This window comes from Elgaria multicarinata, chromosome 11 (assembly GCF_023053635.1).
Source record: "Elgaria multicarinata webbii isolate HBS135686 ecotype San Diego chromosome 11, rElgMul1.1.pri, whole genome shotgun sequence".
In the NCBI taxonomy this organism is placed as follows: Eukaryota; Metazoa; Chordata; class Lepidosauria; order Squamata; family Anguidae; genus Elgaria; species Elgaria multicarinata.
The window spans coordinates 40,195,092-40,222,278 of NC_086181.1; the positions used below are offsets into that span (position 1 = coordinate 40,195,092).

General features: G+C 48.5%; 1 protein-coding gene across 10 annotated transcripts in view; it reads right to left on the reverse strand.

Annotated features, from left to right (window-relative positions):
• Positions 1-27,187, reverse strand: part of CHD8 (chromodomain helicase DNA binding protein 8) — a 76,101-nt gene that overhangs the window by 16,670 nt on the left and 32,244 nt on the right. For 3 of the 10 annotated variants that reach the window (XM_063137815.1, XM_063137814.1, XM_063137813.1), the window contains exons 8-26: positions 26,119-26,187; positions 24,948-25,003; positions 23,751-23,868; positions 23,481-23,564; positions 22,925-23,062; positions 20,356-20,477; positions 19,059-19,302; positions 17,655-17,831; positions 16,737-16,880; positions 13,894-14,149; positions 12,694-12,907; positions 11,675-11,870; positions 10,225-10,392; positions 6,978-7,157; positions 6,016-6,126; positions 5,514-5,725; positions 2,945-3,144; positions 2,373-2,529; positions 848-937 (exon numbers count right to left, since the gene is read on the reverse strand). In XM_063137815.1, the coding sequence (XP_062993885.1) occupies positions 848-937; positions 2,373-2,529; positions 2,945-3,144; positions 5,514-5,725; positions 6,016-6,126; positions 6,978-7,157; positions 10,225-10,392; positions 11,675-11,870; positions 12,694-12,907; positions 13,894-14,149; positions 16,737-16,880; positions 17,655-17,831; positions 19,059-19,302; positions 20,356-20,477; positions 22,925-23,062; positions 23,481-23,564; positions 23,751-23,868; positions 24,948-25,003; positions 26,119-26,187 (2,936 nt within the window). Of the gene's footprint in view, positions 1-847; positions 938-2,372; positions 2,575-2,944; positions 3,145-5,513; positions 5,726-6,015; positions 6,127-6,977; positions 7,158-10,224; positions 10,393-11,674; positions 11,871-12,693; positions 12,908-13,893; positions 14,150-16,736; positions 16,881-17,654; positions 17,832-19,058; positions 19,303-20,355; positions 20,478-22,924; positions 23,063-23,480; positions 23,565-23,750; positions 23,869-24,947; positions 25,004-26,067; positions 26,188-27,187 lie in introns of all 10 variants that reach the window. The other 7 variants (XM_063137806.1, XM_063137807.1, XM_063137805.1 and 4 more) reach the window with 3 other exon arrangements.

The following is a 27,187-nucleotide window of genomic DNA, read 5'->3' on the forward strand; positions in this document are numbered from 1 at the left end:
GGAGGCACAACAGTCTGTGATCGAAGGGATGCGTTTCAGTCCTGAAAACGCGCTGGGTGATCTTGGGCCCATCACAGTGCCTGTGCCTAAACCATCTTGCAGGGTTGTTGGGAGGTTAACTGGGGAGTGGGGGAGGGGAAGGCACATGGCATGACACCCTGAGCTTCTTGGAGGAAGGGTGGAATAAATAAAAAAAAACACATGTGGAAGAAGAGGGGGGAAAGCACCACGAAAAGGCTACGAGGAAAAGAATGCGACTACGGTCCTTACAAAATACCTAAAAGGTTTTAAATTGATAACTGCTTCAAAGAGGAATTTGTTTTGTCGTACAGCGCCTGACGAAGGATCTCCAGGTCCGAAAAATTGCACAAGAGAGGTTCGCTTGGCGCCTACACTGTTTTCCTTCCATCGCCAGCTGAAGACCTTTTTATTTTCTCAGTATTTTAAACACCTAATTTAACTTCAACTTCAACTTTGCTGTTTTAATCTCATCTTTTAACCTCTGTTAATTTTTGCGGTTGTGGTTTTATTCCGGTGGTTCTTTTTACATTGTAGTTTGTATTTGTGTTTTAAATTTGTTGGTCGTTTTTGATGCTCCGCGCGGTTTTAATTTTTTGTGAACCGCCCAGAGAGCTTCAGCTATTGGGCGGTATAAAAATGTAATAAATAAATAAATAAAGTTTAGTTGAAAGTTTTTGGATTCTCCCCCCCCCCTCCGGGTTTTGGACACGGAAAATAAAGAAAACCTCCTTTCATATTTTATACCACCAGAGCCAGCCTCTTCTTTTCCTCATGGAATGAAAAAAAACACACCGCACCGTTTATCGACAAATAAATGAAATATTACCTGGAAACGGCACCCGCCAACACTTTCTCAGCTTGGTCTCCGATCACCTCCTGGCGCAGGTAATAAAGCATGCGAACCCGTAGGAGCACCCTAGGGAGAAGACGACAGCTTTCAGTTGGGACCTGATGGGCCTGAGGACTGTGCAGCCTCCTTCTACCATTTGCTTAATTACAACCGACAGAACCCCCAAGTCTCTGGTCCGTTTGCTTGCTAAGGAGTAGATCAAGACAGGGGGGATAACTTTTTGTTGTTCCAGTCTGGCTCTACCGACAGGGGACTGGGGGACTCATCATCATCATCTTATTTATTTATTTATTATTTATTTATCATACTTATACCCCGCTCCTCAGCCAAAAAAGGCTCTCGGAGCGGCTTACACTTAGCAAAAAAGACAGTCCCTGCCCTCAGGCTTACAATCTAATAAAGACATGACACACAAGGAACAGGAGTCAAGGAGGGAGGGAGGGAGGAGAGAGAAAGAGAGAGAATTGGATAATTGGATCGAGGCGGGGAACAACAGCAATCATAAAATACTGATTTAAAATTATTATTATATTTATTTGTATACCGCCTTTTGCCTCCTACGTGGTTCTAATTATTTTATGACTCAGAGGGTTGCCCTTTTTGCTCTCAAAGCAGCCAGCAAAGGAAAAATTTTTTTAGAAAAATGGCTTAATTAGATTTTATTAAATCTCGCAACACAAGGGGTTTTATTAACTGTTAGTCTTAAATGATATATCATATAGGAACTGCATATTGTCTTAAATTGTAAATTTGAATTAATGCCTGTATGTTTTTAACGATGACGTGATCTTTTGAAATGCTCGGAAGACTTATTCAATAAAGTTTTATTCATTTATTCATTCATATTTATTTGTACCCCGCCTTTTACCCAATACTGATCTCAAGGCGGTCTTACAAAGTTTAAAACATACATTGTAAAACCTAGGAAAAGAAATGCAAACAAATGAAAAAAAAATACACAACAAAATTATAATTCATTAACATAGACGGAGGACCAAATTACTCTCCAAAGGCCTGCTGGAACAAACAAGTTTTAGCCTGCCTTTGAAAGCCCATCAAGGAGGGAGCGTCCTAAAAGCATCCTAAAATTCTACCGGATAGGCCTGCCGGAAGAGATCAGTCTTGACAGCTTTCTTGAACGCTAAAGGACTGTCAAGCTGACGAGTCTCCTCCAGCAGGCTATTCCACTACTCATGAGAAAGAAAGGAACGGTGGTCAGCTGCCACCTTCTGTTCTTCCTGTAGGATAAGACAGGCAGGAGCCACAAATGTGGACAGCACGGCACCTTTGCCTTTGTTTCGGGGGTGGACCACAGCTGGCGACCCAAAAAGAAACCGGGCGAGTGACAAAACAGTGTGAGGGGGGCTCCGGTCTTTTCCAGGAATTTGCAGCTGGAATTGGGGTTGGGATATTGGAGGAAGAGGGAGAGATCCTGCCCCCCCCCCGCCCCCGGCTGTACTCATGTGCCCAAACGGCCTCTCCCGCCACCACCGCGACTTACTTGTTACACTGGTGTTTTAGGTGTTTCTTGTAGCCCTCGTCCTGGAAGAGGGTGTCCGGGTTGTACTTGCGGATCCATTCGGCCTTCTGGAGGTCGAAAGTGGTCTGGGACTTGACTTTCTTCCCTTTGCGGCCCCGCGGCACTGGGATGGACAGGCCTGCCCGAGGAACAGGGAGTGAGCTCAGAGCAGGGGCATGGCTCTCTAGGTACAACATGGAACCAGTGCAATAGGGATTAGGGTTACCCCGGATTCTCCATCACGTCTCAAATTTACACACATGTACAGAACACACGCAACCGCAGTCACCCCAGCGCGAGTTGGGTGCCCAGAAAGAGAGACAGAAGGGGGGGATCTCTCTCTTGGGCACCAGCCAAAGCAGCAGCATCCCAGCCCCCAAGAGCTCCGCCATCTTGAACCCCAGCCAACCCAGCCGCTTGCCCAATTATCCCAGAAGGCAGCGGCGTCCCAATAGGCCGGCTGCAAAACAGCAGCTCCAGCTCGGCTTGGGAGTACGGCATCGTCCCCGACCGAGGGTGACAGGAAGAGAGTGAAACAAGGGAACGCCTCTTACCGGAGTGGTTCTGAAGTTCTTTGGCTTTGCCGTTCTCGACGGGGCTGATGAGATCCCAAATGAACCCTTTGATGTTCTCGTCGCCGCGGTAATGCATGAGGCAGTAGACCAGGATGGCCCGGCAGATGGTCTCCACGTCCCGTTCGGACATCCGCCGCTTGAACCGCCCGTGGGACAGGATCTCCCGCCAGCGGCCCCAGCTGCCAGGCAAAACAGAAATGTCAAGAGTCGTTCATGGGGGCAGGCGGGCCCTGCCTCAACAAATAAGGTATCCCCTTCCCCAGTGCAGAGATGCAGAACCTCAGACTTGGGGGCCACGTTCCAGCCCTCCAGGATGTACCAAATGGCCATGTCCCCTTCCCCTGATCATTTGGGGGGGGGGGGTTTCCCAGCTTTTGTGCAGTCCCCCACCCCCCACATTCTGAAAGGCTGAAATGCCTCTCCTAAAACTTACGTTACTGGCGTTAACGGCGGTAACCTACAATATGCTGGTAAGAACGGCCTTCTCTGCTGTGGCTCCCTGGCTGTGGAATGAGCTCCTTAGAGAGGCTCACCTAGCAACTATGTGGCACTCCTTCCGGCTATCCAGATTCAATGGGTTAAGGGAAAAAGTCAATTTTAACAAGATTTTATCACATAAATACAATTCAACAGCTGTATTAAACAATTAAACTGCACTGGCATCTACTGTATACATCTGATTGCATTAATGTTATGCAAGAATACCAAAAGAGAAATTAAGAAAGCAGGTCAGACGCGTTTTGACACCGGGGTGTCTTCTTCAGTGACCCCAGGCTTCAGATCTCCTGTAAAATGTACTTGTACAGGCTGACTTAATAGAAAAGCCCTGAATTGGGTAGCCAAAGTCACTCCCGTGTATCCAATAGAGCAAACCTCAGTCTATCTGCTGCTAACTGAGTTACTATCTTAGTAACGCAGCTGCTCGAAGATAGTAATGCAGTTAGCAGCAGATAGACTGAGGCTTGCTCTATTGGACAGATGTGAGTGACATTGGCTACCCAATTCAGGGTTTTTCTATTAAGTCAGCCTGTACAAATACATTTTACAGGAGATCTGTGAAGCCTAGGGTCACTGAAGAAGACACCCCGGTGTCGAAACGCGTCTGACCTGCTTTTTTAATTTCTCTTTTGGTATTCTTGTATAACATTAATGCAATCGGATGTATACAGTAGATGCCAGTGCACTTTAATTGTTTAATAGAGTCGTTGAATTGTATTTATGTGATAAAATCTTGTTAAAATTGTCTTTTCCCTTAACCCTTTGAATCTGGATAGTTGTACATTTTGTTAAGGACAACACCCTTTCTTTTTTACACTGTACTCCTTCTGGCGCCAGGTTAAGACCTCTTCTATTTCTCCCAGTATTTTCGCAATTTACGATCCTAGTCTCTGAACTCCGCTGTTCTAAACCTGTATTTTAAATCTCTGCACTGCTGCTCGGTTTTATTCTGGCTGTGCTTTTGTGTTGTGGGTTTGTAAGCGTGGTTGTAAGTTTCTATATCCTGTTTTATGCTGTGCCCTATGGTTTTAGTTTTTGTGAACAGCCTAGAGAGCTTCGGCTATTGGGCGGTATAGAAATAAAACAAACAAACAAATAAAAAAAAATGTTTGGAAGGTTGGCCACGCCTGCCACTGGAACGTGGTCCCGACAGCTTCTCCAAAATCCTGGCCCTCGGGCTGAGAAAGGTTCAACCCCCCTGTGTGAGTGACTGGCGGCAATCCCATGCACAGTGACCCATTGAATAAGACCCATTAAACACCGAAGGATTTAATTCCGAGGAAGGGTGCAGGGATTGCAGTGCGTCCGTGAGCCTATATGTCACTGCACTGAATGCTTCTCAACCCATCTGCGCTTTACGACCCAGTTTCTATACTGGCAGGTTCACTCATGATCAGCAAACGCCACAATTTCACTTTTTTGAGCCTGAAACTCTACATCCCCTGCAACTAAGGGCGCAATCCTATACATTTTGAGACAAAAACAGAGGTCATCCGAGGGCCTGCTCCTGGTGGTTCCACATAGATCCCCCCTGCAATTGGAATCCACCAGGGGAAGAGCCTTCAGCGTGGTGGCCCCCCTCCTGTGGAATTCCCTGCCTCTGGAGGTCAGGCAGGCTCCAACCTTGTACTCCTTTCGGCGCCTCCTGCAAACATCTTTATTCCAAGAAGCCTTTCTCTAACATGCAGCTTTGGATTACTGTTATTGCTTCTTTTAAAATTTTGTTTTAACTGTTTTATTCTGTTTTTATTTTCATTTTACCTTGTACACCACTCCGAAATTTTTCAACGGGGAGTGGTATATAAATATTCTAAATAAATAAATAAATAAATAAATAAAAAAGACTCCTACAACTCCCAGCATTCCCCAGGGAGTTGGACTTTTTTTTCCCCTGTCGGAATATGCATACGATTGCACCCAAAATGTGTTTTTACTTCGTCTGGGTGCGTAACTGCAGCTTTCGCTACCCTGGTGCCTTGCAGATGTAAGAATCTAGACCCCTCCCTGACACCAAAGGATGCCCCCTTTCCCTCCCGCCCAGGCCACATACCCATAGACTAGCAGTTGTTTCTCCACCTGGAAGCAGTCCGTGCGGCCGTACGAATGGTGGAACGGGTGGTGGTGGCGGTCGTGGCGCCGGGAGCGTGGCCGGTCGTCGTCGTCGCTCTCCAAATCGGAGAACTCCACCAGGTCGTCGTCCTTGAGGGTGCTGAAGTGGCGCGTTTGCTTGCGCACCCGGGGCGTGTCGATCACCAGGTTGTTCTGGAGGGGGGCAGGCGGAGAGAGAGAGAGAAAAGCCGGAGTCTTAGCCCTATACCCAGATCAACTCTTCTGCAGTGCAAACCCTCCCCTGCCTTCGTAAATGGAGACCGATTCCAGGATGCGAGGACTGTACCACCGTGAAGGCGGGGGGGGGGGATTTGTTCCGGGACAGACAACGACCCACGAGACGCGATGCAGCAGGTTATCAGGCTTGCTAGAGACGTTCCCTTCCCTCCCATGTGATCACGCAGCCCGGAACGAAGCATGTGAGCCCCCCACCCCCAACACACCTTGCTGTTGAGCATATCCAGGTCCAAGTCCGCCTTCTTGGCCCACTTCTGCCAGAAGTTGGGGTCATCCAAGGCGATGTCTGTCCTGTTCTCGGAGGCCACAAAGCTCGCCTGGGAAAAAGGAAGGAGGCGGGGAAAGGATGGGTGGGGTGTCCTACGGAGATGCCTGCCTGCCCAACTCTCTCTCCCTCCCTCTCTCACACACACACACACACACTTGTTATTGTCCTGTAGAAGATCCCCAACACAGAACCTGATGGTGGAGCCATCTGTTTTTAAACCAAAACAGCACTTTTCTAGTCCTCATGGCAGCAATGGAACAGCTGCATGGCCGTCCTGCGCCACGTACTTGGGGAATCGCTGCACTCTCTCCTCCTCCACACCTTCAGGAAAGCCTCCCCTCCGTTAACCCCCGAGCTTCTCCTTCTTCCACTCTGCCTCGTTCGTCTCCTTAGATCACGGGTGGGGAACCTCAGGCCCCAGGGGCGCCAAATCCGGCCCTCGGATAGCCCCGCCCTTCCTCCAGCTGTCTATCATTTCGTGTTTCTCTAGCTTTTGCACAGGTTTCTCCCCCTCCACCCCCAACCTATTTTAAAAGCTTGAAATACCTCTCCTAAGACTTCGTGACCGGCAGGGAGAGCCTTCAGCTGCAATAGGCTTCAGCTGCAATAGGCTGCAATACCCGCCCACCAGTACAACGCCATCCCTGAGAACTGCTCGGAAACTGAATTCGGGCTGAAGGAGGTCCCCTGCTCCTGCCACAGGCTACGAAATTTCATCCTCGGTGCTACATTCCAGCTCCTTTTCCGTTTCCCTTTTTACCCTCCCTCCCTCCCTACCCATCCATCTGTTGTCGAGTCAGGCTCTCCGTCCGTTCTTCATCCTGGGTGGCTCCTTGCGGAACTGAACAAAATACTCCCCCCCTCCCGAAAGCAGATGGGAGCCGAGGAGCAGGCACGTACCTTGGCGAAGGTGGACCCTTTGCCCTCGCTCTCGATGGTGATGGTGGTGGTGCGCCGGAGCAAGATCTGGTCGATGTCTTCCTCGCAGAACTTGGAGCCCTCGTCATCCTCTTCCATGATGGCGGCGTAGGCCCCTTTGCGAAGCAGGTCCTCGATCTCCTTCTTCGAAAATTGCTGGATCTGGGGGGGGGGGGGAAGAGGAGGAAAAGGGGGCGACAAAAAGGGAGAGCGTGAAACGGCCGTCCGCTCCAAGCCACCTGGAGCCGAAACAGAAGCAAGGCCGTGAAATTAGAGCGAAGACACATAGCTAGAAGGTTCGCGCTTTGTGAAGCCACCCTGCTCTCGATGGGAGGCAAATGACGAGGCCTGCTAAGTAATCCACAAAGCTTTTATTAAGCAACAAATGTCTCTTCCACCTGAAGAGAGTCTAATCTCTTGGAAATTTCCCCCTAAGCAAAACTAAGCGAGACAATTGTCCGTTCAAGGAGAACGGAAAGCCTTTTCCCAAAACGCCTGTAACTTCAGAGAGCCTGGTGCGGAGGCAGGTTCTGGCGTAATCGAACTGACTTTCTCACGCCTTCCTTCTGCTCCGTGTGTTTGAGCTTCCAGCGGACCCTAGCATCAGCTAGCTTATTGGGGTGCTCTCCTCCAGAAGAAAGCTCACTTCCCACTGAGTGTGTAGGATTTGGCCTTGAGGAGATAAGCTCTGGAGAGGGCTGACTCCCAGCTGGGGAATCACCCGTGAGAGCTTCCTCCCCCACTGGTACAGGCTGGCTGGTGTCGCCTCCTCTAGGTCCGAATCGGAGTCTGATTGATTACCTGAAACACCTTCTCTCAAAACAGGGGCAGTAGGGTTAGCTATGGCACCTGCACCCACCAGCTGAATCTAAAAAAACAGACCGCAGTGCAACATAGCAAAGTTCTGAGGGGGGGGGGTAGAAAGAGAGGAGGAAGGAATTCTAGGGACTCTCCCTAATCAGCACATGGGGCAATAGTGGGGTGGTAGATTTTGCTTTGGGGGAGAGATGCTGTTCCACCAAGGGTGAGTTATTCCACCTACTCCCCTCCACACACACACACCCCGGGAGAACTTAAAATCAAGGCGGAAGCTATACTTGGAGAGGCGGTATTCCAACTGAGTTTTTTTTCCTTATCTGCTCTGCTCCATCCTTCTGTCTGGGAAACCTTAACAGGAGCCATGAATTATTCTACCTCTCTTCTGACTTTTTACCAAAGGGCTTTTGCTTTTCAATATGAAGACGGATTCAGCCTTCAGGTTTTTTTGGTTTTAGTTCTAAATAGTTGCGATATTTATGCTGTAAAGTTGTATTAATAGAATCATAGAATAGCAGAGTTGGAAGGGGCCTACAAGGCCATCAAGTCCAACCCCCTGCTCAATGCAGGAATCCACCCTAAAGCATCCCTGACAGATGGTTGTCCAGCTGTCTCTTGAATGACTCTAGTGTAGGAGAGCCCACAACCTCCCTAGGGAACTGGTTCCATTGTTGTACTGCTCTAACACTCAGGAAGTTTTTCCTGATGTCCAGCCGGAATCTGGCTTCCTTTAACTTGAGCCCATTATTCCGTGTCCTGCACTCTGGGAGGATCGAGAAGAGATCCTGGCCCTCCTCTGTGTGACAACCTTTTAAGTATTTGAAGAGTGCTATCATGTCTTCCCTCAATCTTCTCTTCTCCAGGCTAAACATGCCCAGTTCTTTCAGTCTCTCTTCATAGGGCTTTGTTTCCAGACCCCTGATCATCCTGGTTGCCCTCCTCTGAACACGCTCCAGCTTGTATTTGCATATATATATATTGTGAGCTGCTCTGAGGGATTTTTGGCAATAGAGTCAGCCCACAATCGTATACGGGGCTGGGAAAATCCATCTTCCTAGCAGCTACCGTGAGGATTGCAGCTAATTTATTTATTTAAAGCATTTCTTGTCGTGCCCTTCAAGGCAGAAGCCTCACAAGGCAGCTTACAACAATAAAATACATAAAAAGTTAAAATATTAAAAGCAAAAAAACCCCACCCACCAATAAAACAGCAATTAAAAACAATAAAAGCCAACAATAAAACCAGCAAGAACAGTATCAATAGCAGCAATAATAGTACTCATAGCATGAGAAGGCCACGATAAAGATAATGTTTTCAGAGCCTTCTTAAAACCCTGCAAGGACGGTGCATTAACGCAGACCTCCAATGGGAGTTTGTTCCAAAGGTGTGGGGCCACTGCAGAGAAGACCCTCTCTGAGCTAAGCTCAGAGGGAAGTCTGAGGGGATGGAGAGCTGGCAGATGACGGCCCCAATTCTGCTAATCGGAATATCCCAGTAATTTGGCCCTGTGAGCCTTGGTTCCCCAACAGCACTGCACACGAGCCTACAGAGCTAGAAAAAAAACCCACCAGCCCAAATCCACAAAATAAAAAAATGTACTGTATTTTCTGGCGTATAAGACTACTTTTTAACCCAGGAAAATCTTCTCAAAAGTTGGGGGTCGTCTTATACGCCCAGTATAAGATGACTTTTTAACCCAGGAAAATCTTCTCAAAAGTTGGGGGTCGTCTTACACGCCCAGTATAAGATGACTTTTTAACCCAGGAAAATCTTCTCAAAAGTTGGGGGTCGTCTTATACGCCCAGTATAAGATGACTTTTTAACCCAGGAAAATCTTCTCAGAAGTTGGGGGTCGTCTTATACGCCCAGTACAAAATGACTTTTTAACCCAGGAAAGTCTTCTCAAAAGTTAGGGATCGTCTTATACGCCCAGTATAAAATGACTTTTTAACCCAGGAAAATCTTCTCAAAAGTTGGGGGTCGTCTTATACACCCAGTATAAAATGACTTTTTAACCCAGGAAAGTCTTCTCAAAAGTTAGGGGTCGTCTTATACGCCCAGTATAAAATGACTTTTTAACCCAGGAAAATCTTCTCAAAAGTTGGGGGTCGTCTTATACGCCCAGTCGTCTTATACGCCGGAAAATACGGTATTTGCAAACAGATAAAAACCCACATTGGTGCCTGGGGACCGAACTTCCACTCCAGTGACTGTTCTCCCCCCACCCCTCCCCGCCACAAAAGGGGAGAAACGTCTCAGGGCGCTGTAGACAACTTTACTGATGTCTTTTAGGTGGAACTTCCCACCTCTGGCTTTCTGTTAGGCCTCGTTCAGGGATTCGTAACAACATCTTCAGAAATTAACGACAAGAGGATGGCGATTGGTGGCTGCAGCCTGGCCGCAAAGACTCACCCCGGCGATGCTGCCCTCTCGCCCGCTCATGGACTGCAGGACCGCCTTGTCCAGTCCCAGCTTGAGGCTGGCCTTGTCGAACATCTCGCGCTCGTAGGAATTGCGGGTGATGAGGCGGTAAACCTTCACCGCCTTGCTCTGCCCGATGCGGTGGCAGCGAGCCTGAGCCTGGCAGGGGGAGGACAAGAGAGCAAAAAGTGGGCACGTGGAGAGGGGGAGGGGGCATTCGAGGGCCCGAGATGGCCGCTGCAGGGCCTTCCCCGAGAGAGTCAGAGGTTTTCGTCCGAGAGCCCTTCTCCTAGCGACAAGACAGGGCAGCCGCTACTGATTGGATTATAGGGAAGTGACAAACGCCTAGGAGACGCACACCACAGGACCGGCCCAGCCCCATCGCAGAATGGTCCCAGGATGCCCAATGTTGTCCCATCTCTAGGAACATAGGAAGCTGCCTTATACTGAGTCAGGCCACGGGTCCGTCAAGCCCAGTACTGTCGACACTGACTGGCAGCAGCGGCTCCCCAGGGCTTCAGGCGGGATTCCTTTCCTCGCCCCGCCTGGAGAAGCCGGGAATCGAACCTGGGACCTCCTGCATACAAAGCACATGTGCTCTGTCCCCTGAAATTAAGCAAATCTGGATGAGAGATGGCAAGAAGCCATGTTATATACAAACTTGCTGACTGCTGCAAGATTAATTGTATCAAGGAACTGGAAGATTCAAGGAGACTATTCTATTGAAAAATGGTATAAAGAAGTGTGGGATATTGCTATTAATGATAAATTGACATGTAATATTAACGTAAGAAGAGGTATAGCAAAAACGAATGAATTTGAGGGGATTTGGAGACAGTTCCTGGTATATGTGTTATCTAAAGGAAGTGGGAAACCGCCTCCAGACGAGGTTTTAAGGTTTTGGAATCAGGAATGATCCCGAAGGGTAGGGGGAGCACTATGTTTTCTTTCTTTTTTGATCATGTTTATGGATAAAAATATGTGTTATCAAATAATTAAGTAATTTGTTATGTATTATGATTAGTTTATGTATGTGATGTTATGTTGATGTATTTTATTTAGTGTTTAATAAAATTATATTAAAAAAAAAAAAGAAGCCATGTTATACGCCTTGCTTGGAAAAAGGACATCGGTACCAAATCTATTGTGGGAGCATGACCCAAAATAAAGATAGTGGGTTTGGGGGAAAAGAGCTGTCTGTCTTGTTCATATCCTGCCTGCCCACCCCAGGAAGTTCAAACTGGTACATATAGGGTGATCCCTGTTTGCGTCTCACAACAACCCTGCGAGGTAGGTTAGGCAGAGAGAGAACAAGATGGGCCTTTAATGGACAAGGGAATGATCAGGATCCCTGGTTTTGACCGTCAAGACTCCAATCATGGCACTGCACGGACTCGGCAGTGGCGAAAGAGCTGCCCCCGCCCCCACGTCCCGCTGGTACCTGCAGGTCGTTCTGGGGGTTCCAGTCCGAGTCGAAGATGATGCAGGTGTCGGCGGCGGTCAGGTTGATCCCCAGCCCTCCCGCCCGGGTGCAGAGCAGGAAGACAAAGCGGTCTGAGTCGGGCTTGCTGAAGCGATCGATGGCCGCCTGCCGGAGGTTGCCCCTCACCCGCCCGTCAATGCGCTCGTAGAGGTACCTGCGTGGGAGAGATGGGGGAGGAAAGGAGGCATTCGTTGATGGAAGGATAGAGGCTAAACCAGGGCTGGCCAAGCCACCGCAGCATGGGTGTCATAGGAGAAGGGGTTCGTGGGCACTCCTCGCCTGCCCTCTGTCGGGCTCAGCGGACCAGGGGCAATTTTAAAATCACTCCACCGGCTGCCAATTAGTTTCCAGGCGAAGTATAAAGTGTTGCTGATTTCCTTTAAAGCCCTACATGGTTTGGGTCCAGGTTACCTGCGGGATCGCCTTCCCCCATACAATCCACCCCGCACACTCAGGTCCACTGGGAAGAATCTACTTCAGTCAGCGAAAACAAGGCTGACAACCATTACCCAGAGGACCTTTTCTTCTGCCGCTCCCAGACTGTGGAATGGCCTGCCGGGAGAGATCCGCCAACTCAACAGTCTTTCTGAATTTAAAAAAAGATATAGAGACTGATCTCTTCCGGCAGTCCTACCCAGCCGAATTTTAAGTCTGCCTGTTATTTTAACAATGTATTAGTTTTATATGTGTTAATCAGTTTTAGTGTATTTCATAACATTTTTGTATTTTATGTTGTTCCTCGCCTCGATCCAGAGGGAGATGCAGGTAAGAAATAAATAAATATATCATCATCATCATCATTATTATTATTATTCCAGCGGGATGTTCGGAGCTGGACAGGAACGGCCTGTTGGTATCGGAGAAGCCTCGCATACGATCCGTCTCGCCTCTTTTTAATTTTGCCATCCAGGAGCGAACGGGGAGAACCCGGCTTTTCGGTGAAGGGGGAGGCCCTCTTCCTCGGCGCAGACGCTCACCTCTTCTGGATGAGGTAGTCCTCCAGGATGTCGAGGCAACGGACCATCTGGGAGAAGACCAGCACCTTGTGTCCGCCGGCCTTCAGCTTGGGAAGCAGTTTGTCAATTAACACCAGCTTCCCGGAGGAACGCACCATGGCCTGCAAGGGGAAGTCGTGGGGCACGTGGTGGTGGCAGGACTCCCGAAACTCCGTCAGGATCTTCTCCTCTGCACCTAGTTTTTTTTTTTTTTTAGGGGGTCGGGTGGGGGGAAGAAGGAGAGCAAAGAACCTGTGAGAATATACCAACAAGGACCCCGAACATACTAGCTAGGACCTCTGTTAGTCATACAAATGCAGAAATCTATCATTAATTTAAGTCTCTTTGAGACTGCTTTTTAGAGAAGGAATCAATATCATTGTCATAAGCAGCAGGAATAACAATCATGACGATAGTAACTTTTTTGGGATTGCAAAGGTTTGAGGCCTACAGAGATAAAATAAAAAAGGGGTTATTCTGAAGGAGGGGGAAATCACTGAGAGGGGTAGTTTTATTTCCCCGTTACGTTTCATTTCTTCAAGGTTCAAACAGTACTTTCAGTGTTGGGGGAAGAGGGTATAAAAAGAGAGGAGAAAGCCAGCCGGAGGGGAGAGCGAGCAGGAAAAGGTGGGAGCATGAGGAAGCAAGCAGCTGGGAAAGCTTAAATGCAGCTAGGGTAAAGGACTTGCGTTTTTGCAACTTTTGTTTTTCTTTTAACGCCTTTGCATCACTCCGCTCTGTTGACTAAATACCTTTACTTGTAATTTGGTTGTTTTAATATTCTACTAAACTCTTGGGTTAAACCTGGAGTGTCATCCACCCCATATCTACAGCCTAAACCCCACGTTGTTGGGAAGGGGAAGATAAAAGAAGGAAGGTGGGTCTCTTAAGGAGGCAGAGGATCCTTAAGGACTGCCCAGGGGAGGCAGGTCATAGAAGGAACCCTGAGAGGGATGCTTTACATTCTTTGGGATTCTTCCTACACTCTTAGGAAGAGCAAGAGAAGCCATCAACAGGGCCCCTGACAAAATGTAAGATGACCGGCATGCATGCAAGTTGGCAGGGAGGAGGGGTGTAGCCACCGAAGAAAGTGGGCCGTCTCCTTTGGGTCGTGCACCTTCCCAGAAACAGTCCTGAACACCCTGCCCCATAACGTGGCTCCTCTCTCTGCCCCGAACCTACCATTGATGAGGTAGGGATGGTTGCAACACTTCCGCAGCTCCATCATGGTGTTGAGGAGGTTGGGCATGTTGCTGTGGCCTGCCCCCTTGGACAGGAAGTTGAAGTTCTTCTCCAGGATGGCCCGGTAGTATTTCTTCTGGATGTTGGTCAGCTCCACCTCGATGATGGTCTCCTGCTTGGGAGCCAGGTTCTTCTCCACGTCCTCCTTCAGCCGCCGAAGCATCATGGGCTTCAGGATGGCTTGCAGTTTCTGCACCTGGAGGGATGGAGCAGACAGTCAAGTCCCCACCTGGTCTTGGGGGAGGCGCAAGGGACCTAACGGAACGACACCTAATCAAGACAATTCATAAAAGAAGTGCAAACACGTGCATAGACAAATAAGGCACAACTGATCATCAACACCAAATGGCAGGAGAAGTTAATATTTCCAATGCATATGCAGCATATCAAACGTACCGGTATCAAAGCAAATATTTCAATTAATTCCTTCTCCGTGAGCCCCTGCCAAAGGAAGTGAGGCAGGTGGCTACTAGGAGGAGGGCTTTCTCCGCAGTGGCACCCCGGTTGTGGAACGAGCTCCCCAGAGAGGTCCGCCTGGCGCCTACACTGTACTCCTTTCGTCGCCAGCTGAAGACCTTTTTATTCTCTCAGTATTTTAACACCTACATTTAAACTTTGCTGTTTTAGTTCTGTATTTTAATCCTATATCAATTTCTGCTGTGTGGTTTTATCCTGGTTGTGCTTTTATATTGTATTTTGTATTTGGGTTTTTAGATTTTTTATTATGTTCCTAATGGTTTGAATTTTTGTGAACTGCCCAGAGAGCTTCAGCTATTGGGTGGTATAAAAATGTAATAAATAAAATAAAATAAAATAAAAGGGTATACATCATATCAAACCTGTCATTCCAACAGAACTCTGGTGTGTTACTGTTTTGACGAGGAGTCCTCAAGAGCTATACAGACCTATATATATCATTTTGTGTGTATGTGTATATATACATATACATATATAAAATATGCATACAACTATTATATTGTGTGTGCATAGTATTGTATATATTCTAATATTTGGGCAGCATAGAAATGTAATGAATGAATTAATTACGATGAAAACTGGCATCATAAGGGGGGGAAATCCACTTCCGAAATATTACAAATATTCATTTTTTGTTGTTTATTTGTTCAGTCGCTTCCGACTCTTCGTGACTTCATGAAGCAGCCCACGCCAGAGCTTTCTGTTGGCCGTTGCCATCCCTAGCTCCCTCCCAAGGTCAAGTCTGTCACCTCCAGAATATCATCCCTCCATCTTGCCCTTGGTCGGCCCCTCTTCCTTTTGCCTTCCACTTTCCCTAGCATCAGCCTCTTCTCCAGGGTATCCTGTCTTCTCATTATGTGGCCAAAGTCCTTCAGTTTTGCCTTTAATACCATTCCCTCAAGTGAGCAGTCTGGCTTTATTTCCTGGAGTATGGACTGGTTTGATCTTCTTGCAGTCCACGGCACTCTCAGAATTGTCCTCCAACACCACAGTTCAAAAGCATCTCTCTTCCTTCGCTCAGCTTTCCTTATGGTCCTGCTCTCGCAGCCATAGGTTACTACGGGGAATACCATTGCTTTAACTATGCGGACCTTTGTTGTCAGTGTGGTGTCTCTGCTCTTAACTATTTTATCAAGATTTGTCATTGCTCTCCTCCCAAGAAGTAAACGTCTTCTGATTTCCTGGCTGCAGTCAGCATCTGCAGTAATCTTTGCGCCCAGAAATATATATTCATGAAAGTATCTGAGGCAGTAAGCCCGTGTGCACCAGTTGCTGGGGAACATGGGCAGGAGGGTGCTTTTGCACCATGGCCTGCTTGTTCATCCCTGGCCGACAGCTATTTGGCCCCTGTGGGAACAGAGTGCTGGACTAGATGGGCCCTCGGTCTGATCCAGCATCAGGGCCCTTCTTATGTACTTAACCCTGTAGGTGCCCTTGCACATTGTGAAGTTTCATTGAGCTGTAATTGGGGCTCCTTACCTGTTTGGTTTTGAAGTGTTATCTTAGGAAGGGCCAAAATGAAGTTCAAGACCAACAGCTCAGGAAGCTTCGCGGGTTGACCTTCCCCAAAACGGTAGGTGACTAGCAGCCTTCCCCAAAAAGGTGCCATCTGGATGTTTGGGACAACAACTCCCAGCATTCTGAACCATAAGAAAGGCAGGCTGGGGCTGATGGGAGCTGAAGTCCAAAAGATCTGGAGGGCGCCGGGTTGGGGAAAGCTGCATTAGATATATACACCGTTCATAGGGGACGGAGGGGACGGAACCAAACGGGCCAAAAGGAAGGCCCACACCCTAATCCCTCAATATCTGGTGAACTGCATCTGCCCAGAGAGGATCCATTTCCAGTCTCAGGGTCAATAGGTAGGGAGGGCACATCAAGAGAGAGGGGGCGGATATGTAGGTAAGAGAGGTATTTGCAGTGGTGGTGGTGGGGGGAGAGAGATTTATTTATTTATTTATTGCATTTATATCCTGCCTTTTTTCCTTCTGGGAACCCAAGGCGGCATAAATAACCCTCCTCCTCTCCATTTTATCCTCACAACAACAACCCTGTGAGGTAGGTTGGGCTGAGAGTCTGTGTCTGGCCCAAAGTCACCCAGTGGGTTTCCATGGCCGAGTGGGGGCTAGAACCCAGAATCTCCTGACTCCCAGTCCGACACTTTAGCCACTACACCACACCGGCTCCACAGATGATGCTCTGGAGCAAAGGAACACTCTACCCCCGGCAACCGGGAGGGGGGAGCCGTGTGAAAATGAGGGAAGAGCCAGCGGCCGCTGTCCCCACAGGAGAGTGCCTGGCCTTACCTGCTCCTCCGTTTTGAGGTCGCCGAAATCCTTCAGGAATTCCGATTCCGAAGGGAACTGGGAGGGCTCGAGGAAATGCAGGAGGCTGAAGAGTTCCTCCACCGTGTTCTGGAGCGGGGTGCCGGTCAGCAATACTTTATGCTCCTAGGAAGGGGAAAAGGGAGACCGTCAGGACCGATGCTCAGGGCCTGACCTCTAGGGGCAGCACAGACTACAAGGCGCGTGGCAGGAGCATGTGTGAACGCAGCAACTAGGAAAAGTCAGTCCCTAAAACAAGCCTTCAGTTGACAGCCGACTGGAAAGTGCAGAGAGAGGCTGTTATGGCTACAGCCTCCCTAGCCGGCCAGCCTCAGGGCTAAGGTAGTGGTGGGGGATTGGGCCCTGCTCTCAACATTACTGATGCCATTTCCTCTCTAGACTTAGTGGGAGAAGGGACAAATAATAATAATAATAATAATAATAATAATAATAATAATAATAATAATAATAATAATAATTTTGGATCGAGGCGGGGAACAACATTAGAACAGGAATCAATACATCTTAAAAATTCATGATTTAACATTGATCTGGATTAGGCCTGCCGGAAAAGGCTAGTCTTTAAAGCTGCCTTAAAATCACACAGAGAGTTAATTTTACGAATCTCCTCCGGCAGGCCATTCCACAACCTGGGGGCGACAGAAGAAAAGGTCCTCTGGGAAACTGATGTCAAAGACAAAGCTATACAGTATAGACAACTGTATAGACAAAGCTATACAGGACCCAGAGACCCTCATCCTGAGATTTCGCCGTGCATTCTCCACACACTTCCCAGCCTCTTTTCCCCCCACCTTAAGGACTAGAAACTTTGTTTCAGAGTTGGTAACTTCCCCCAACCCTCCTCCCGGTCGTATGCTGGCGTCAACGTTTGTCCCCTACCAGGTCCATGTGCTTAAGGCTGTCCAGCAGTTTGCAGTTGCGGTTCTTAAGGCGATGGGCTTCGTCGATGATGACGCAGCGCCATTCGATCTCCCTCAGCTCAGGGCAGTCCGACAGGATCATCTCGAAGGTGGTGATCAGGGCATCAAACTTGTACGCGCCTGGGATCAGGCGGCCCTGTCGGGGACGGAAGAGAACACAGCCATTAAGCCCCTCTTCATCCTGCTGTCCGCCCCAACACGTACCCTTCTAAGTTGCTAGTCCCTTTGATGGTTAGAACAGAACACTCCGAACTGGCAACGTACAGAACTAGTGAAGAGACAGGAAAGGTGATGACGATGCCGGGGTGGAGTGGGGGGGGATTTTAGTAGAAACAAACAGCCTTCCCTCACCAGAACACAATGAATTGTGTCTCCTCCTTCTCCCAGAAGGATCCCTGGGAATTGTAGTTTTGAAATCAGCTGAAAATGCTATGAACGCTTAGCTGAACAAAACTCTGTGGGGGCCTAAGAAGTTGGGAGCGTCGTTTTTTTTTTAACTGCTACATTGCAGGCCCTGGGCAGTGTCCAGCAGTGTCACTCCACTGGCAAAAATGGCCTTGCGCTCGTGGAAACCAGGTTATGAACAACGCGTAACAGGAGAGTCCAGCTAAAGTGACATTTGCACAAGCCTGGTCACCCGAATGGCTCTGCATTCCGCTTGCACAACTGGTTCCACACCCGCTTGCACCCCCTGTGCAACTGCCCTGAAAGAACTGGGCAGGTTTAGCCTGGAGAAGAGAAGATTGAGGGGAGACATGACAGCACTCTTCAAATACTTAAAAGGTTGTCACACTGAGGAGGGCCAGGATCTCTTCTCGAGCCTCCCAGAGTGCAGGACACGGAATAAGGGGCTCAAGTTACAGGAAGCCAGATTCCGGCTGGACATCAGGAAAAACTTCCTGACTGTTAGAGCAGTACGACAATGGAATCAGCGACCTAGGGAGGTTGTGGGCTCTCCCACACTAGAGGCATCTGGACAGCCATCTGTCAGGGATGCTTTAGGGTGGATTCCTGCATTGAGCAGGGGGTTGGACTTGATGGCCTTATAGGACCCTTCCAGCTCTGCTATTCTATGGTTCTAACTGCTTTGACACCGCTGTGCGACCACAAGCGTTGGGCTTGTGCAACCGGTTACGCACCTCCCTGCGCCCATTGCACAAGGCACTGCGCCACCGTCTGCGCCTGCTGTGCGTTCGGTTGTGCGACGGCTCGCACAACGGGTTGCGCAAGCAGAATGGGCGACCGCCTGCCCGAGGGAACGTTTTGGCGGAGCTCCGCTGCTGCCATTGTGCAACGTCGCTGCTGGATACCGCCCTCCTCTTCCCTTGCCCCGCCCAGGCCGCGGCCCGTCGCCCTCCCGTACCCGGGAATCCTTGCAGTACATCTCGTACTGCTGGATCATCTGGCGGGAGGCGAGGCTGCCGTGGTACACGATGGTGTTCATCTCGGTCCAGGTGTTGAACTCCCGCTCCCAGTTGGTGATGGTGGAGAGAGGGGCGATGACCAGGAAGGGCCCCCGGATGCCCACGTTGTAAACCTCCTGCAGGAAGGCGATGGACTGGATGGTTTTGCCCAGGCCCATTTCGTCGGCCAGGATGCAGTTTTGCCTGAAGAGGGAGCAAGACAGAGGAGGGTGGATTAGCAGCTATTGGTTGGCCAGTTCTGTAAACACCCCCCATCTGCAAAGGGTGCAATCCTATGCATGTTTAGGCAGTGGGGGGATAAATCCTACAACTCCCAGCATTCTCCAGCCGGGAATGCTGGGAGCTGTATTATTATTATTATTAGTAGTAGTAGTAGTAGTAGTAGTAGTAGTAGTAGTATTTATTTATTTATTTTATTATTTATTTATTTATTACATTTTTATACCGCCCAATAGCCGAAGCTCTCTGGGCGGTTCACAAAAATTAAAATCATCATAAAACAACCAACAAGTTAAAAATACAAATACAAAATACAATATAAAAAGCACAACCAGGATAAAACCATGCAGCAAAATTGATATAAGGTTAAAATACAGAGTTAAAACAGTATAATTTAAATTTAAGTTAAAATTAAGTGTTAAAATACTGAGTGAATAAAAAGGTCTTCAGCTGGCGACGAAAGGAGTACAGTGTAGGCGCCAGGCGGACCTCTCTGGGGAGCTCATTCCACAACCGGGGTGCCACAGCGGAGAAAGCCCTCCTCCTAGTAGCCACCTGCCTCACTTCCTTTGGCAGGGGCTCACGGAGAAGGGCCCCTGTAGATGATCTTAAGGTCCGGGTAGGTACATATGGGAGGAGGCGTTCCTTCAAATAACCTGGCCCCAAACCGTTTTTTGCCGCCTTTTGCCCAATGCTGGGCCTCAAGGCGGCCTTACAAAGTTTAAAATATACATGGGAGGGGGAGGGAAACAAAACCATAAACAATTAAAAAATACACAACAAAATTATAAGACATTAACATAGATGGAGGGCTGGATTATTCTCCAAAGGCCTGCTGGAACAAGAAAGTTTTAGCCTGCTGCCTTCAAGAGGCAGCTGGACAACCATGTGTCAGGGATGCTTTAGGGTGGATTCCTGCATTGAGCAGGGGGTTGGACTGGATGGCCTTGCAGGCCCTTTCCAACTCTGCTATTCTATGATTCTATGCTCCGCTCCTCTCCCACCCTTTGGCCTCACCTGTTGTACCAGTTGAAAAGCAACCAATTCACACCTTCCAACTGATATTCTCGCAGCTGGTTGCCATTCTTGTATTCATGCGACAGCTCCAGTTTCTTCCAGGATCCTGCCTGGGGACGGGCCTGGTTGGTTTGTTTTTAACACAAGAGACAGAGAAGAGATTCTTTAAGGGTGCAATCCTATGCATGGTTAGACAGGGGGAAAAAGCCTCACAATTCCCAGCATGCTCCAGCCGGATTGTGCCTTAAGTGATACAACAGTACTCAAAAAAACCTTCTCATTAAACTATCAGTTATTATTATATCTATTATTATTATTTATTTATTTATATCCCGCCTTTCCCCCCAGCACTGGGACTCAAGGCGGTTTACAAGATTAAAAACATGTACAATTAAAACATATAAATATAAATTACAAAAGTTAAAATAGAATTAAACCTACAGTAAAATTTAAAACATGCTAAAAATATATATAAAAACTGTAACAGGTTAAAAGGGGGGGGGAATCCAATACATTAACACAGGTCCAGTTTCTAGGGTGACCATATGAAAAGGAGGACAGGGCTCTTGTATCTTTAACAGTTGTATAGAAAAGAGAATTTCAGCAGTTGGTATGCATGCAGCACCTGGTGAAATTCCCTCTTCATCACAACAGTTAAAGCTGTAGGAGCCCTGCACTCTTTCATATCTGGTTAAGAGGGCAGCTTTAACTGTTGTGGTGAAGAGGGAATTTCACCAGGTGCTGCATGCATACCAATGACACCTGCTGAAATTCCCTTTTCTATGCCACTGTTAAAGATACTGGAGCCCTGTCCTCCTTTTCATATGGTCACCTTAAGTACACTTCCAAAAGCCTGCTGAAACAAAAATGTCTTTGCCTGCCTCCGAAACTGCAGCACAGAGGGAGCCAGCCTAGCCTCCCTGGGAAGGGAGTTCCAGAGCCTTGGAGCAGCCACTGAGAAGGCCCTCTCCCGCATACCCATCAGGTGTGCCTGTGATGTTGGTGGGGCTGAGAGAAAGGCCTCCCCAGAAGATCTCAGAGCACGGGCAGGCTCATAGGGGAGAATACGGTCTTTCAGATAACCTGGACCTGAGCCGTAGAGGGCTTTATAGGTGATAACCAGCACTTTGAATTGTGCCCGGAAACAGACCAGAAGCCAGTGGAGCTGTTTTAACAGGGGAGTTGTATGTTCCCTATTTATAAATAGGACCTACCTATTTAATAAAAGATTTGTAGATAACCTGTCTTTTGGGGGGGGGGGAAATCCAGCAAGTGCAACAACAAGACAAATGAATACAGCCATACAATATCTTAAAAATAAATCTAAAACTGAATTAAATATTTTTTATAAGGCAACCACAAGGATTAGGCTAAGGGAACAGTAATGAGGTCCACCGATAACATAATTACAAATTATCCCAAAGCCTTACTAAAAAGCCATGTCAAATGATGTTGAAAAGGTTAGAAGATCACACACTGTTACGGGTCATATAAAATGTGGGGTGGAGCGTTTAGAGTGGTAGGAGCAGGACTAGGAGAAGGGCACTGGGTGACTTTGGACCAGCCACTCTCTTTCAGCCTAACCTACCTCTTAGGGTTGTTGGGTGGACAATATTCAGGTTGGGGAGGGTTGAGAAGAACCATGTGTACCTTCCCTGAGCTCTTTAGAGGAAGAGTGCAATTTTGAATAAAAATAGACCAATACTTGAGCAAAGTCATCCAGCAGAATACAATTTCCAAGACTGTGCAATAACAGAGACAATCATAGAATCCTGGAACAGTAGAGTTGAAAGGGTCTATAAGGCCATCAAGTCCAACCCCCTGCTCAATGCAGAAATCCACCCTAAAGCATACTTGACAGATAGTTGTCCAGCTGCCTCCTGAATGCCTCTAGTGTGGGAGAGCCCACAACCTCCCTAGGTAACTGGTTTCATTGTTGTACTGCTCTAACAGTCAGGAAGTTTTCCCTGATGTTCAGCTGGAATCTGGCTTCCTTTAACTTGAGCCCGTTATTCAGTGTCCTGCACTCTGGGAGGATCGTGAAGAGATCCTGGATCATCCCAGAGTGATCATCCCACACTAGAGGCATTCAAGAGGCAGCTGGACAGCCATCTCTCAGGGATGGATATCAAGGTTTGGATATCATTACACAGCCAGTCAACCGTGTAATCATGTAGTAGTAGAAGTAGTAGTAATAATAATAAACACTGTCCCATAGCTGAAGCTTTATGAGTGATTCACAACAATAAAAATACAACATAACTAAAACAGGCTAATTTTTTAGCATAGTTTTTTTAAAAAATAAATGTAAATAGCTAAAAACAATTTAAATAAACAATGCTTTTTGTACAATTTTCTGGACCTCTCAGGTGCTAATGCAAAGGAAGCAACCCTGACACACACACAGAGAGAGAGCTTTGGGGCAAAGGGAGGAAGTGGTTTCCCAACACAGCACAACACTAAAATCATCACACACACACACACACCCAAAAAAGGGGAGCAAAAATCAGCCCAGCGAAGAAGTGCATTGAAATTTGAGGAGCAGGGGGGATACGAAGCCACCACTTACCACCCTCTTGAGCTCCGGGTGCCTAGATTGGATGCGCTTGAACTCCCGGACTTTCCCTTCGTCCACGTCCTCTTTGAGCTCCCACGTGCTGTCCTCGTAAGGGAGCGAACACCACTTGACCAGGTAATAGATCACGGGCTACGGAGCATTCAAGAAACAAGCGCAAGCTTAGTGCCAGGTTTAAGACGCAGCCTTTTATTTATGCGACGGGTCTTCCATAAAACCGTAATCAGTGGGGTTCAGGGAAGACCGAACTCTAAAAACTTAATACAGCCACAGTTCGGAAATCAATAAAAACAGAAACGGAGAAAAACTTGGGGGAGAAACATTCCCAAATGCAGCAGCTCAACATGCTGCAACATCCTCCCCAACGCGGTGGTGGGACAGAGAGAAGAGCCCCCAAACTGATGTTAAAACTTGGGTAAACTGCTGTTGTCAAGGGAGCCTTCCGTTGGCCACAAGGGACGCAGAACCTGGCTGCCACACAGAGCAATCTCCCGGCCCTCTGAAACACACACACAGACACAAATCGATCCCTTCGAAAACACCAACACACCTCCCCGTTGTCCTTGTCGATGCTGTGAGACTCATCCAGGATGCGGTCAACCTCCACGTAGTCCGGGTTGAAGGGCTCCTCGTCCTATGGGGGAGAGGACGCAGAAGGCGTGGGCAGGGCCGTGCGTATTTCGCAGGCCCCTGCGCACCCCGTGGAAGGAAGCTGGGGTCGAACATGGAACTGGCTTGCCAAGGGGGCTTCGGCTACCAGTTTGATTTTAAAAAAAGCATTTTTTTTTTAAAAAAAAGACGTTTCTAGTCCCTCTGGTACCTCGTGGAAGAAGTGCCTCATCTGAGCCATTTTGGTCTTAAAGCGTTTGAGCTTCTGGTGGATTCTCTTGTCCTTCTCCAGCTGAGCAATGGTGGCCCATTCGCAGTGCAAGTAAGAGCTTGGGGGAAAAGAGAAGGATATATGAAGGATCCGCAGGGCAACGAAGGAAGCCAGACATAATGCTGAAATACTGCCGAGTTCACACAAACTGCCTCACCCTGTTATCGCCAGCCAACCCCTTAAATTCACCTTGCAGTCCTACTCAAGAGCAGGTCCCCTCTCCATACCAATCTCTCCCTACTTATAAGATCCCTCGGCCTGGATTTTAATTTATGACGTTTGTATCCTCCCTCCTCTAAGGAACCCAAGGCTGCTCGCCTGGCAAACCTCCCTGGTTTTACCATCACAACAACCCTGTGAGGTAGGGGCTTGGCTGAGAGATGGAGACGGGCCAGAGGACATATAGGAAGTTTTCATGCCTGAATGGGGGACTGGGAGCTGGGCCTCCTGGGATCCTATTCCAACCACTAGGCCACATTGGTGCTTATGTTTTCTGATTTAATTGCGAGCCACCCTGGGAATCCCCGCTGGTTGAAAAGCCATGTATGAATCAGGGGTGTTGAACCTCTGGCAGCTCGAGGGCCGGATTCCATTTTGGAAAAGTTCTTGGGGGCCGCATTCTGGAGGTGGGCGGGGCCAAAGGCAACAGTGGGAGGAGCCAAAATACAAGTGTTGTTTTCCGCTCAGGGTTGTTACTCTGCCAGTAGCTAAGCCTCGGCTCGGGAGAGGCATTTCAACTTCTGCAATGGGGGGGGGGGGGGGGGAAATGTCCCCAAACTGGATAACCGTTTGGTAGGTGGAGTTAAAGGCATGGGGACAAGGGTGTGGCATTCTGGGGAATCTTGCTGTTTTTATGCTTTTAAATTTTTGTAGATTTTTTAAAATGTTCATTGTTTTTAACTTTTGTAAACCGCCCGGAGAGCTTCAGCTATGGGGCGGTATATAAATGTAATAAATAAATAAATAAATAAATAAATCTTGGGCGGACGGATTTGGCCCCCAGGCCTGAGGATCCCCATCCCTGGCATAAATAAAAATAAAGCATAAACGGGTCTTTGTAGAAACGGGACCCAACATTGCTCAGCCTCCATTAGGCAGTAGAGTTGCTGGGATCCGAGAACGCCGCATTATACTCACTAGTTCTTGTATTTCACAAAGAATTCTTCTGCCTCTGTGAACTGTCCGTTGGGGAGCTGTTGATGGTGGGTGCGGGGAGGGAACAAAAAGGTGGAATTAGAGCCCCCCATGGGCAAGGAGAGGTGCGCTGGTAGAGAGAACTGGGGAATTGAAAGGACCACGCTTCATAAATGGCTGTTTCTGGCCTTAAGCCTCCTAGGCATTTGGGGTCAGAAATGATCCCCAAAGGGGTATTCTAAGAACATAAGAGGTGCCATCCTGGATTAGACAAAGGGTCTATCTAGTCCAGCACTCTGTTCACACAGTGACCCACCAGCCATCGGCCAGGGATGAACAAGCAGGACATGGTGCAACAGCACCCTCCCGCCCATGTTCCCCAGCAACCGGTGCACATGGGCTTATTGCCTCCAATACTGGAGATAGCACATAGCCATCAGGGCTAGTAGCCATTGATAGCCTTCTCCTCCAGGAATTTATCCAACCCCCTTTGAAAGCCATCCAAATTGGTGGCCATCACCACATCTTGTGGTAGTGAGTTCCACAGTTTAACTCTCTGCTGTGTGAAGAAATGCTTCCTTTTTCTGTCCTGAATCTGCCACCCATCAGCCTCATGGGATGACCCCTTTGGGTTCTAGTAGGCAAAATGTATGCAAAATCCCCCCCCCCCCCCCCCCATGGAGATTTGGAACAGGGAAACAGGTGACGCGCCCTGTCTTGCTCTCGGTCACTGTTCTTCCACTCTAAACATCTTCCTGCTTAGAGAAAGTGTTTTAGCTTCAGTTTAAAAAGAAAAGGGCACTGGGTGCAGGTTGGAGTGTAATTGCTTGGAGGCTGGTGGCTCCGATGTCAGTGGGGCGGTGAATCCGCTCCGGGTTTCCATCAGAACCCGGCAGAAAGCCAAAGGAGCTATCCAAGGTGCTTTCAATGGCTCTTTTAGAGTTCTGATTGGTTCTGCTGGAAACCTGGAGCGGATTCGCCGCCTCTGTGGCATTGGAGCCTCCACTGCCTTTAAGGTATGCCCCGAGCCCATTTGGAAAAGAAGACAAACGATCAAGATGAGCTGGCGCTATGGCTCCCACTGAAGAGCGAGTCCTTCCAATGGCAAAATAAAAGTAAAAACCTGGTAAGCAGCTGAAGGGAAACCGTCCAATAGCACGGGAAACGTTCTCACCTCCTTCTTCACCACCCGCATGGAGAGCACTTTGTCGACGATAGCAGCATCCTCCTCGCTGGGGTTTTCCTTTGTGGGAAGAGAAGGACAACGAGAGGCAATTAAACAAAAGGCGAGAATGGCTTGCTGCTGGATCAGACCCCGAAGGGGCATAGCTAGTCCAGCACCGGATTTCCAACCCACCACAAGCCCCCGAGCAAAGCATGGGAGTAACTGGCTCGCTCGCTCCAACTGCTCCCCTCCCCCCAAGAACAGGTATTGCAGGTACGGTGCCTCTAAACATGGAGGCTCTGTTTAGCTAATGGACCTCAACCCTGTGACTTTCTCTCCTTTTCAAGGGATCTAAGCTGGTGGCAACCAATGCCAGCAGGGCAGCGGCGAAGTTTGAAGTGCAAGCGCCCGTCATGGCAGTCAGCACAGCTGCCCCTGAGGAGAGTCCAAAAATGCAAGCTGCTGCATTGAGAACCATACCCACAAACCTGTTCTATCCGTTGGCGACTCCACCAGGAGAAGGTTTTTGCGTAAAGCTGAAGGGTGTGTTAATAGCCCATTCACAGGCGACACTTCAGCATGAGAGGGGAAAATGCATGGCTGCAGAGGAAATTCATTCCACCCCCCAGCTACTGTGAGTGTTGCAGGGAAGTTTGGAGGGACCAGGGAAGCCTGGGGGTGGGGGTGGCAGATGACGTCAGCGTCCCTGCTAACAAAAAAGAGGGCAGCGCTGCGTCCCCAAGAGGCCTGGCTCTGCTACGCCACCGGCCATCGCTGCACCTCAAGGTAGCAAAATCAGTCAGATTACCATGCCTTATGGGATGGGTGAGGTTACTTCCTTTTGCAGAGTCTCAGTTTATTCCTCATAGACGACAGAAGGAGCTCCTTAACGCAGAGTCAGGCTGCTGGTCCATCTAGATCAGTTGTTGTCTATTCTCCAGGGGTTTCGGACAGGTTCCCACCACCCGCTACCCAGAATCCCCTTTCAAAAGCAGGAGGATTGAAGCCGGGACCTTTTCTGCGAAATCGTCCCTCCCCAAGACAGTCGTTACAAAACAGGAGGGAGAAGGATCTCTCT